This window comes from Vicia villosa, linkage group LG1 (genome assembly GCF_029867415.1).
Source record: "Vicia villosa cultivar HV-30 ecotype Madison, WI linkage group LG1, Vvil1.0, whole genome shotgun sequence".
NCBI classification, from domain to species: Eukaryota; Viridiplantae; Streptophyta; class Magnoliopsida; order Fabales; family Fabaceae; genus Vicia; species Vicia villosa.
The window spans coordinates 4,669,944-4,683,344 of NC_081180.1; the positions used below are offsets into that span (position 1 = coordinate 4,669,944).

The 13,401-nt window shown below is 33.7% G+C and overlaps 1 protein-coding gene across 2 annotated transcripts; it reads left to right on the forward strand.

The window, feature by feature from the left end:
* The first annotated feature begins 2,333 nt into the window (after positions 1–2,333).
* On the forward strand, positions 2,334–9,367 carry LOC131627047 (tRNA wybutosine-synthesizing protein 2/3/4). Of its 2 annotated transcripts, none has more exons than XM_058897888.1 (9): positions 2,334–3,184; positions 3,906–4,311; positions 4,475–5,674; positions 5,817–5,946; positions 6,514–6,749; positions 7,245–7,380; positions 7,795–7,871; positions 8,567–8,673; positions 8,764–9,367. In XM_058897888.1, the coding sequence occupies exons 1-9, from the start codon at positions 2,428–2,430 to the stop codon at positions 8,868–8,870; spliced, it is 3,156 nt and encodes a 1,051-aa protein (XP_058753871.1). In that variant the 5' UTR covers positions 2,334–2,427; the 3' UTR covers positions 8,871–9,367. The 2 variants fall into 2 exon arrangements, with proteins under 2 accessions (XP_058753871.1, XP_058753875.1); XM_058897892.1 differs by having other exon boundaries at positions 2,334–3,160.
* The last annotated feature ends 4,034 nt before the right edge of the window (positions 9,368–13,401 follow it).

Below are 13,401 nucleotides of genomic sequence, written 5' to 3' on the forward strand. Positions count from 1 at the left end.
ATTTTGAAAGTGTAATATAGGCACTGTTTAACATTACAATTTAATCAATTTTTGTCAATTCTCAATTCTCATTCCAATACTCTTATGCGATTCCATTATGTTCAGCTAAAGAAACTAACAGGGAGAGTTTCGTAGATGCATCTACGTAAGGCTCGAAATTTTCAAACTATGGGGTTTTTCCGTAGATACACATACGAAAACAAAATATCTAAGTTCTTTCCATGGATATACCTACGGAAAGTTCTGTGACAGAAAATGGGTGATCCATATTCACCTAGGTTTTCTATAAATTTGGGGGTTCTTATGTTGTCTTTCACACAAACACAAAAATGTCTCAATATGATGTCAACATCCGTTGGTATGTCGCAAGTGTCTCCTACTCCGACGGTAGAACACCCGACCGGACGTTCAAACTCAACGATTACACCTTGCTCGACGATATCATTGACGCAATCCGATATCGCCTACCTTATGAAGACAAACGAAATATTGTGAAGCTCGAGTATCGTTCACCTTCACTTGACAACACAGGGAACTTCGTTTACAACAACTTTCAACTCAAGAACCGAGAGGATGTTTTGGCGATGTGACGAACGTTTTACGATTTCGAAGAGAAAATCCCGCTCGAGTTTGTAGCAACGTTGCAGTTGAAATCATCAATGTAATGCCGATTTTAATCTATGAATGTTTTTTTTATCATTGCAATTTTTTTTCGTTTTTGCATTTGATTTATTTCATACATACTGACATATTCCGTAGATGCACCTACAAAATCGTTTTAATGCTAAGTAAAAAAAATTCCTTTCGGAGATACCCCTCCAAAAGCAGGGGGAACAATTTTGAAAATACACATTGTGTCAAAGAACCCCAAAGAGTGTAATAAGATTAAGTTTTTTCTTTACCCACCTCCCTATGGGGGTCACCACAGCGAAAACCCCACTTTACCCCTGTTTCGGAAATGCATTTCCGAAATATTTTTTTTTCTAAATTTTTCCAGACTTCGGAAGTGCATTTCCGAAAAAATCCCAAAAATTGGGATTTTGATTAATTCGGAGATGCATCTCCGAAAAAACAAAAAAAATCTAAAAATCCCAAAAATTAATTTTAGGATATTAATTAATTCATATATCATAAATTTGATATAATTTATGAGTAATGAATAATAATAATTATATATTTTGATTTAATTTATTAGTTATGAATAATAATTATTATATATTTCTATTCTGATTCATATTTTAAAATTTAAAATAATTTTAATTAAAAAAATTAAAATAATTTCACTTACAAAATGAGTTATAATTTTTTATTTATATATTTATATATTTATAATAATTATTATGTATTTACAAAAAAAATTTAAAAAATGAGTGTTTTAATTTATATATTTATATAATTATAATAATTATTATATATTTATAAAAATTATTATATATTTATATATTTATATAATAATTATTATATATTAATTATAAGTATATTTATATATTTATATAATAATTATAAAAATTAAAAAATGAGTGTTTTAATTTATAATAATTATTATATATTTATATATTTATATAATAATTATTATATATTTATATATTTCTATTCTGATTCATAATTAAAAATGAGTTATAATTTTTTATTTAGTTTAAAAAAATTAAAAAATAATTTTGTCTTAATTTTAATTAATGAATAAATTTTATATTTAATTCTATATAATTCAAAATTTACTTATGAAATTAAAATGTTTTTGATTTATATAAGTTAGTAAAATAATTTTTAACTTTAAAATTGTTTAGGAAATTTTGATTCACCTTGATTTTATTGATTCACCTTCATTTTGTTGATTCACCTTGATTTTATACCTATTAATTGTATTGATTCACCTTGATTTTAATTTTTTAATAATTATTGAATTTTTTCGGAAGTGTATATTTGAAACATTCCAAGACCAATTTGGTATTGGAATATTTTGGATATGCATCTCCGAAGACATCCCTTTCCAAAAAAAATGTGTTTTCAGAAATGCATCTCCGAAAATTCAAAAAAGAGGTGTTTTCGGAAATGCATCTCCGAAAACACCTTTTTTTCGTGTTTTCGGAAGTGCATTTCCGAAATAAGAGAAATTTTGAAAAAAAAAACGTTTCAAAAATGCATTTCTGAAATAAGGGATATTTTGGATTTTTCATCAGAAGTGACAAAAAAAGTAGGGAAGTGGCTAAAGAAATTTCCTGAGATTATCTAATTTTATGCGTATTTTTAAAAATTATACGGTACCATATTTTACGAAAAAAAGCGTAGGGTTTTTTGCATTGGGCCTGGTTATCTTCATAGTCCACGACCCGAAACCGACAATTCAACCGTTACCATCTTCTCTACTCTTCTTCCCCTCTGCAACACTTCACCAGTTCACAGGGTTTTTTGCAGGGTTTTCCAACAATGGAGTTCGAAAAGCGAAAATCATCAACACTAGCCTCACTAAACTCCACAGAATCCGACAAATCCCCAAAAGGTTCCTTAGACACACCAATCATCCCTCTCATCAACACTCTCAACCAAAACCCTAATTTCTTCACCACAAGCTCTTGCTCCGGCAGAATTTCCATCCTCTCTCAACCCATCTCTCCAATTCCATCTCCCCAAACAAAGAAAAAGGCCAAAGGCGGAACCTGGCTCTTCGTTTCTCACCACCCCGCAGAACCTGATTCGGTCGTTTCACTTCTCTTCCCATCCGAGTCAACTCACTCCCCTGATTCTTCCCCTATTTCCGAACTCGTTTTCAGATTTGAACCTCTTATAATCGCGATTGAGTGCAGAGATCTTTCTTCTGCTCATTCGTTGGTTTCTCTTGCGATTTCTTCTGGTTTCAGAGAATCTGGGATTACCAATGCGAACAAACGTGTTATCATTGCGATTCGTTGTTCGATACGCATGGAAGTTCCGTTGGGTGATACTGATAAGATTATGGTTACGGATGAGTATGTGAGGTACCTTGTTCGAGTTGGGAATGAGAAAATGGAAGCGAATAGGAATAGGACTGAGAGATTTCTGAGATTGTTGCAGTCTAATGGATCAATGCTTGAGGATAGTAGTAACCATTTGTCGCCGAGGAATGGTGGAGAGCTTGTTTGCAATCATGTTCAATTGGAAAATGAATCTCAGTTAACAAATGGTAATGCTTCCGAAACCTCATCAGGTATTTCAGTGGGTAATAAGCTCTTTCTTTAGTTAATTTGATTATTGAACTATATGTTTAAGGGCGTGTTTGGATCTGCGGTGAAAGAAATTGATTTTGAATGAATTGATTACGGAAAATTGTTTCTAGCTAAATGTGAGAAAATGAGTTGAAGGTAAAATGATGTATGAATGGATAAATTTACGTAGCAGGGAGTTGAACACGATAAAACTCAAAAGCTACAAAATTTAGCTTCAATTAGAATCAATTTTGGAGGCATAATCAATTCTAATTTAGAAGGACGAAACACTTCAAAATCATTCAAAAATCAATTCTACCTATTGGCTCCATTTGATTAGAGCCCTAATCTTTACACCATATTGGCTGACTATAATTTGTGGATTTGGCTGTCCTAAAGTGGGTAGTTAGTGAAACCAGAAAATATATTGCAACCACGTGTGATTTGTTATGACTCTCGCATAATATCCATCTTTTGTTTGTTTGTTTATCAATCGTTGATAATTGAAATTACACACTTTAGGGGAGCATTGTCCATAGTTTATAGTATCAAGTTTGCAAATATAGGAGTATATGCTATGTATGTCAGTGTCACTGTTAGAATGAATATGCCTGAGTCATTAAAATTCAAATCAGTACTGATGTATATCCATATGCATCTGATTGCAGGACAACTTTCCTTTTAATATCAATCAAAAAGTTTGAATCTTTGAATGGTTGGCAGGGTTTGTTGGTTCGCCTGGGTTTAATCTGCCAATTGCCCATATTGAAATTGTTGGTGAACCAGTGGAAAAACTTTTCCTATGGGGTCACTCTGCTTGTGCTTTGGATAATGCTGACCACAAGAAAGTCATTGTATGTGGTGGCTTTGGAGGGCTTGGGAGACATGCTAGACGAAATGATTTGTTGCTGCTTGATCCATATTCTGGCAATCTTGAAACAATTGACACTTTTGGATGTGCCTGTCCATCTCCACGGTTAGGCCATACAGCTTCCTTAGTTGGAGATTTAATGTTTGTGATTGGAGGTCGAACTGGTCCTGATAAAATTCTGAGTGACGTATGGAGTCTTGATACAACTAAGAATTGTTGGAAGCTACTGCAATGTGGTGGCAGTATCTTTCCTCCCAGGTAATACTTTGCAACACTTTTATGTTATAGCATGTTAACTTATGTACATACAGCTTATTGAAGGGTATATTGTAACTCTGATATGGTATGGTAATGTTATTTTCTGTGCTTGATTCGGCAATATTATGCTCACAATTAAGTTCAATATTTTAATCTTGGACAGGCATCGCCATGCTGCAGCTGTAATGGGGTCAAACATTTATGTATTTGGAGGACTTGATAACGATGTTATCTTTTCCTCCTTTTATGTTCTTGACACAATTAATTTACAATGGAAAGAAATTCCAGTTTCAGGGGAATGGCCATATGCACGTCACTCTCATGCAATGGTAGCATCTGACTCTCAGATTTTTATGTTTGGAGGATATGATGGTAGGAAAGTACTTGGGGATCTGTATAGCTTTGATGTTCAGATGGGTCAGTGGAAGAAGGAAATAACAGCCGGAAGGAATCCACATGCCAGGTTCTCCCACTCGATTTTTGTCTATAAGAATTATCTTGGAGTTCTTGGTGGGTGTCCAGTAACACAGCATTATCAAGAGTTGGCTATACTTGATTTGAAGCTTCGTGTATGGAAGCATGTTACCCTTGATTCTGTAGGTAAAGATTTATTTGTGCGTAGTACATCCAATGTCGTCGGTGATGATCTTGTCATAGTTGGGGGTGGTGCATCATGCTATGCATTTGGTACCAAGTTTAGTGAGCCGGCGAAAGTCAGCCTGCTCCATTTAGTTCATTCACATGATGATTTCATGCCTTTCGAAAACCAAAGACATCATATGATTGGCCAAAATGGAGTGATGAAAGGGAATATGGTTGAAAATTCTCAAGGATTCCTACTTGAACATGTACCAAATATATCTGAAAATGAAAGTTTATGTTTTAATGATAACGTGCCTCACATCAATGGTCAAAGTCAGACGATTCCATTGCATTGTGTTTTACAACTAGAGAAGAAATATGCAAAACAGGGTAAGGATATATTGAAGAAATTTGGATGGTTAGACTTAGGAAGGAAGGCATACTCTGAAGAGGGTGGAGTACATATCTGTTTTCCCGTATGTAAAGAGCTTTATACTGTATTTCATGAAAGGAGTTGTCATTCAGGAGATGATGCAATAGATCGGGAAAATGAAATTCCACTTTTGAAACCACTTACACAAGAAGGATACTTGTTAAATAAGTTGTCCTGCTCTGAAGCATTGACTCTTCTCCATGAATATGGGGCTATTCTGCTGGAAGATAAGGTTGTTGAAACAAAAAAAGCTGCAATGTCTCCTTTGAAAGTAATGACTGAAGTAGTAACATCTTTGATCGAGAAAAAAGGCCTACCGACTGAGCTTCTAGATGAACTGCCAGCAAGGTATTTTATATTAATATTGCTTCTATGGTGCCTTCTTTTCAAGTTCGTGCTTATTTTCCGTTCATTTAGGATTTACTTATGTTCTTGCATGAAATCCCTTTAGTGGCGTGTTTTGTAGTAAGAAATAATTAGTGTTTTTCAGGTGGGATCGGATCGGTGATATTGTTATACTTCCGGCTACTTCATTCAAGAATATATTGTGGAACTCTATTGCCGAAGACCTCTGGCTAGCTGTTGCCAAATCACTCAAGGCACACCGCCTTGCTCGTCAAGTAATCATATATACATAAATGAAAACATAAATTTACTTTTGTGCTTTTCCTGCCAAGGTTTCATCATACTGTTTCACTTTCTTTCCTCAATAATAACAGTATTAATAAAATTTTCTTATTTAAGATGCATCATATATAAAATTTATATGAAAGATAAAAAATTATCAAATGATGACATTTGATAAATATATGAAATGCTTGAGTCACCAATTATGAATGAATTGAAAACGTTAAAGGATGTATTTCTCTAATAAATGTTGATCACTTGATCTATAAATTCATCTAGGTCGGGATCTAAAATGTTTTTCCAAAATAAGCGTAATCAGTGTCTAGATAAACTCTGAAGGTTAAAATTACAATAGGACTTAATTGTTAGTTCTTTTAATATGCAACTAGGAATACAACATGTTGATCCTCGGAAGGAAAAAAATCTTCAAGTAATACTTCGTGACTGATACAATTGTCTTAGAGCTTAGTTTATTAAACAAAATGCTGCTTTAATTATGCTTGCAATAGCTTTACGGTGAATAGATTGATTTATGACACAAGTAAGCTGGTTTATTATAGGGCCCAGTTGCTGCAACTGGTACAAGAGATAGTACATTAGAGATTCTTGTTGGAGATGATGGTTGGGTCAACCATCGAGAAAACGGAATATTCTATTCTTTTGATGCTACAAAATGCATGTTCTCATGGGGTAATCTTTCTGAGAAGCTCCGGATGGCCAAGTTGGATTGTAAAGATGAGGTTATAGTAGATCTGTTTGCGGGCATTGGTTACTTTACGCTACCTTTTCTTGTCAGGTATTGTCAGTTTGAACAGGCAGGGTGTGCATTATACCGAATATTTAATAATATTATTATATTGTCTTAAAATTTCTTTGGAAACATTTGCCAAAATTATTGTGATTTAATTTTTCAAGATGCATTCTGTATCTTAATTCAACATTTGTTGACGGGGATGGGACTTCATTTCTGCAATTATTAAATTGGGATTAAGAATTGAATTTTTTTCTAGCATCAAAATTATTAGGTTTGCTACCAATCGTTAGTTGGTCTAGTGGTGATTGACGCTGGACTTGGTAGGGAGAACCATGGTTCAATCCCCCGCAATTGCGATCGAGAGGGGGTTGGAACCACTTGATGCCAGAACTGACCCCCGGACCGGACTAAACCGGTGGTGATAAACAAAATAAAATAAAATTAATTATTAGGTTTGCTTGCTTTTAAGCTGGTTTTTAATTTATTATTGATATTAATCTCTATTTATTCCTATTGTTTTTACATGATCTTAAGCAGGGCCCAGGCAAAACTTGTATATGCATGTGAGTGGAATCCTCATGCTATTGAAGCACTACGACATAATCTACAATCAAATTCTGTGGCTGACCGTTGTATCCTACTTGAAGGAGATAATCGAAATACAGCTCCCAAGGTATAATGGTATATTGTATATTTATTCACCTATAAACCTTATCATACCTCCCATAACTCAGCAAGAAACTCACTGTAGTACTCGTCTTGTAGGAGGAAAAAATTCATTTATCATCTCACCCAGTGGTGACTTGGTTGCCCTTTTAGACATCGCATAAGTGCTAAGTTTAACCTGGGTAATTTATGAATAATGGGATTTTTTTTACTATATTAAAGAGATATTTTTCCTGCATTTTAGTATGAAAGTGAAGGGACGAATAAAGTAATGGCGAATAAAGTGTTAAGTTTACCTTTTTCAAAATTCACTTTGCTAACTGACTATAAATGGTCATGATAAACAGGACTGTAATTCTCAACACCCAATATATGCAGGATTAAGTAATATCACTCACTATATTGATTTTTTCATTTACAGGGTGTGGCTGATAGAGTCTGTCTTGGTCTCATTCCATCTAGTGAATGTAGCTGGGTCACAGCTGTGAGGGCTTTAAGGTAATTATGATACTAATTTCTCATACCTTTCATTTCAACAGATTTAACTGGTGTTACTTTTTTGTCAGCATTTAGCCATCATTGATGATGATATCTTGCCTCCACACTGATATTAAGTTAAACTTATATGCTTGTTTAAGATTTGACACCTTTAAAATTAATTTTTACCTGAACTTCTCATCAATGGTAATTTTTACCGCATTTTTGTCCAGAAAAATTAATGTTTGCTTTTGCTCTCAATAGCTTAGTATCCCTGATGGTTGACATTGAAAAAGCTGTGGCACCGAGTTCTTGAACTTATTTTATTTCATCTCTAAAAATATTACTACTTTAAGAATAAAATTGGAGACAAACTGTCTTATTTGGTGCTAGGTCTTTTATTGTAAAGTATTTTTAAACTGGCTTATCTGATTTAAGAGTGCGGCCATATTTCACTGACTTTTATTGTGTTGATCCTGAAGTTATGGTTCAAATCTCATCTATTAGCTTGCCTGATTGAAACCTATGTATGTCTATATAACTCAACTAAATGCCAACATTATGACTTATTTACTTTTTTTGATGATAACGGAATCTTCCAAATTTGAATAGAAATACAAAGCATGTGCATCACAGATGGGACATTCTAGAAAATTCTTTATGGATATTAATACTAGCTTAATTTTTCATTCATGTTCATGTACTCAACATTCCAGGAAAGAAGGTGGAGTATTACATGTTCATGGAAATACGAAAGACTCAGAAGAGTGTCAATGGGTTGATCATGTATTGAAGTCAATATCTGAAATTGCTAGATCTGAAGGTAGCAGGGCCTTTTATTTTCTGATTTTTAAAATCATACAAACATGAAGATCTAAGGTAGTTATTGATTAGTTCTCTGTGATTCCTTCAGGATATTATTGGGAGGTTTCTATAGAGCATGTTGAAAGGGTTAAATGGTATGCTCCACACATTCGTCACGTTGTTGCAGATGTAAGATGCAGAGAGATCCAAAGGTAACAGACGGGCTCACATCTGAGGTTAACAATTGGCTTCAGCATGTAATTAATGTGAACAACATTACCACATTACGAACGTTAATGTGCAATGCAAAGATTCTAACTAGTCAACCTTTTAGTTGTCGAGTTTACCCGTCAAAAATCCTATTCAACCTTTGGTGGAAGTGGTCGAATATCACAGACGGGAGTGATGGCGAGCTGGATAATATTTATATTATTTATTACATTGTTATTGATATATTATGGTTTCACAGTATAGTTTGGCAGTATAATGTTTTGGATTTTATAATTTTGTTTATCTATAAATTGTTAGAGGGTGTTTAAGTAACTATTTAGAACCGAACTATCGTAACTGAATTGTGTTTTAATACAAGTTCAATTGTCTTTATCAAATTAATATAAGAACCGTGGTGATTGTTAAATCCGTGGCTATGGTTAGAAAGTGGGCCTAAGATGTAGCTGATGGATTTGACAAGTTTTCCAGTTTGTATTTTTCCATTTGCTCAACTTTACCGTTTTGGTAGTGCACTCTTTTCCATCTTATTGTTGAATTTGTAGTTCATTTTAGGCTTCGTACTTTCACTACAAGCTGTGAGTTGAGTGTGTTAACAACTTTTTCTTTTTGAATAGTAACCATTCGTGGATATCATTTGGAACTACATCCTATTTGGAAAGCTGATAAGTTAGTTCTATGTATGAATGGTAAAGTTATTTAAATATGAAATTGGTTTTCCACCTTACGCTTAGAGCCACTTTAATTAACCTTAATTATCTAATTATCCTAAATAAAGTACATAACTTTTTTTAAAGCGTAATCAGTCACACTTCCAAAATAATTTAAAAACATATTCTGCTTAGATCCAATTAATGTTCGCTCTTTACGAGTTGCTTAAAAATAGTAAAGTAATTCATGATCGTTAAATATAATATTCTACAAACCAAAAGATAAAAAGTAAATAAAATAACAAATATCTTAAAAATATTGGTGATATAGAATATAATAATATTTGTGGATATGTCAGTGGGTACACTTTGGCGTTTATGCTGATAATAAGTGATGACTCATACTCTAGAGGTCACGAGCTGTCGGTGGTCACAACGGCTTAGATATTCAAGCCACCAAGCCACGCTTCAGCTTGACTCACTCACTATCTCAATGTCTTGTTAGTCCATTTTTTGTTTTTGTACGCAAGCAAAAAACAGAGCTCTAATTATAAAATTTTGGCAAAACTATATTTGGTGACAGATAGTGATATTTTCTTTATAAAATAAAGTATTCTCAATCTTTACTTAAAAATAAATGAATATATATATAACAAATGTACCTCATTTATGGACAGCACAATGTTCACACTCATTTTAATCACTGAATACATCTAAATGTCATCCACACTCTATGTTAGATTAATCGGGAACGATTCTAATCGTCTTTCCTATATGAGTGTGACATTAAGTCCATTCTTCTCATTTACACTTACAATAGTTTCACTTCTTTTAAATAGTAACTTGAGCATTAGAATATTAACCTTGAAGTTACCTCTCTTTTTGATTGTTGGAGACCATAACCAACGTACCAGAAGCTTCACCGCAGTGGTCTTAAACTTTTCATCTACTTTTATCCCAATACATAATAATGGTGTCATTTGTAGGAATAGTCTTCTGATTCTCACAAATTCTTCACTGAATCTCTTTAATTTATGCTGGCCGATTCAAAAGCATCACACATTCGTAAAGTCATTCCCGATATCTGATCAACACTCACAATATTCAATACAATGCTTCATCATCTATCACTCTAGTCAACAAAGAACCTCATCAACACCACGATCCATAAGCTTTAATCACATCTCCTCAACCTATCTTGACACTAAATCAGATCGTGACTTCTCAACTGATTGTTCATAACTCTCTTACAATTCCTTTGTTCCAACTGCTCCTCAGTTTTTACTTTCTCCAATACAATATCAACTCCCCCACCAACCTTCATTTCATCACCATCGCACGATCTTCAACAACTTCAAGCTTTATTTAGAACGCTAGATGCGAACAAACTCATGCTAAACATATTTGACCTATTACAAAAAAAAAACACAAAGCATCTCTGCGTCGAAGATAACCAATAAAAGATTCTAACTCGGATAGAAACTCGTCTAGAGGTGTTGCAACAAGGCCGCTATAAAGCTCTTCCGAGGGACACTTTCGTCGACGTTGAATCAAAATCATCAAGAATGCAAGAGTTTCCAAAGAGGCGTTAACATCATCACTGTGGTAACCTGTCTCCTTACCCTGACTCCAAGGGCAGAGACAGCAACCATACAACAATAGAAGATCATCATCCTATAAGATAATCCTCAACTATTCTTGGAAGTCACACGCGCTCAACATCTTTGACCATGCCTATTCACATTGAAGAAATGATATGTTCACCAAGCATATTATTATATGTTGTATCCCTAAGTCTTTGGAGAACCTCACAAAGCTGAAGACTTATGACGGGACCAAAGATCCCGATGAACACGTCGAGCACTTAAATGCCATACTTGAGTATCACCTAGTCAAGAGTTACAGGAAATGCAATTTTTTTGTGCCAACACTAAAAGGATCTTACAAGACATGGTCGAAGGCCTTAGAAAATAACTCCATTAACTTTTAGAGGAGGCTCTATGAAAAATTCACTTTGTAGTTCATAGCTCAAAGGTGCTAACTAGAATAAATTATGACACTTGCATAACATTTTATATTCTCATGGTGGGTCAATCCAGTATAAATATTAATCATAATATTTATACCTATGTGAATACTTGATAACTCTTTATCCATGATTCATTAGATGCGATCATCCGTCTATCTCCATAATAGTCTCAGTGCTTGAATATTATCTCACTTCACAATAAATCTTGACTACGAATATTTTAATAATAATGTCCTTATGTTTAATGGCGGTTTCATTATTAAGTCATAATTAATGATGCATTAAAAGGAATAACTATTCTAGGGACTTTATTATTTTGGAAAAACAAACATAACAAAGAAATTTGTTTTAATTATTAATAAATAATTCAATACAAGTACCAAGTTTTAATAAAACTATTGACCTCTAGGGCTTACACTAACAATCTCCCACTATTATTATAGCCAATTTAGCATAAACCTAATACACATAGATCTAGTATGGCCATCATGCTTCTGCCGCACAAGAGGATTTCTCAGTGAGCCAACGACATTGTCAAGTGTTGATACTCTTCATATCTTCACATCTCATCTTCCATCATCTCTCAAACGAGGTGATATCTCTTAAGTATGTGTTTGGACCGTTGGTGAGATTTATGTTACTTAACTTGTGCGATGACACCATTGTTATCATAACAGAGTTCAATAAAATCTACAATTCTAGGGACTATGCCAAGTTCACTAATGAAAATATTGATCTAAACAAATTCCTTTGTTTCATTTGAGACAACAATTTTAGGGACTATGCCAACGTCACTAATGAACTACTTGAGCTTTTCCAACTCACATCGCCACTATTTAAGAAAAACACGTAACTAGATTGCGATATGAAGTTATCCTTATCTATCTGGAAGCTAACATCGGTGTATCCAATTACAACGAGCTCTTCCTAACCTCCATATATCAATAATAAATCCTTAGTCCTTCTCAATTACTTAAGGATATTCTTGACAACAACGTAATGAGCATCACCAAGATCAGGATGATACTAGTTGCATTTAAAGCATATGAGACATTTGGTTGAGTATATAACATGGAATACATGATAGGTCCTATTGAAAATGCATGCAGAATCTTATTCATGAAATCACTCTCTTACTTTGATGAAGGGGATTATATTTTTGATAGACACAAGCCATCTTCCAAAGGTATGGATTATTTCTTGAAATCATGCATTTTAAAGCGTCTTAAAACTTTATCTAAGTATGTACTTTGGCTTAGGACTAGCAGTTTTTGTGATCTGTCTCTATCAATCTTGATTCCTAATATATAGGATAAGTATTTCAAAGAAAAAAAATTTCCTTGTCAAATTATTACTTACTGCAAGGTAGGGACATCATTTCCAATGAGTAACATGTCATCTACATATAATACCATGAATATGATCATGCCCCCACTAACATTCTTGTAGACACAAGACTCCTCTTCATTTGTAATGAATCCATATTATTTTTATTGTTTCATTGAAACGAATATTACATTTCCTAGAAGCTTTCTTCAATCCATAGATTGATCATTGTAACTTGCATATCTTTTGCACTTCTTCTGGTATATCAAATCCGTAAGGTTGTGTCATGTACACATCCTTAAGAAGATTCTCATTAAAACATAAGATCAGAAAGCAATCTTGACATTCATCCTCCATATTTCATTATCATGATATGTAGTGATAACAAGTAAATCTAGACGATGTTGAGCATTACAATTGGTGAAAAAGTTTCATCATAGTTTACACCATGAGTTTGTTGATATTCCTTATCATTACTATAGGATTGTGTTACTGCTAGAAAAGGGTAGTTATT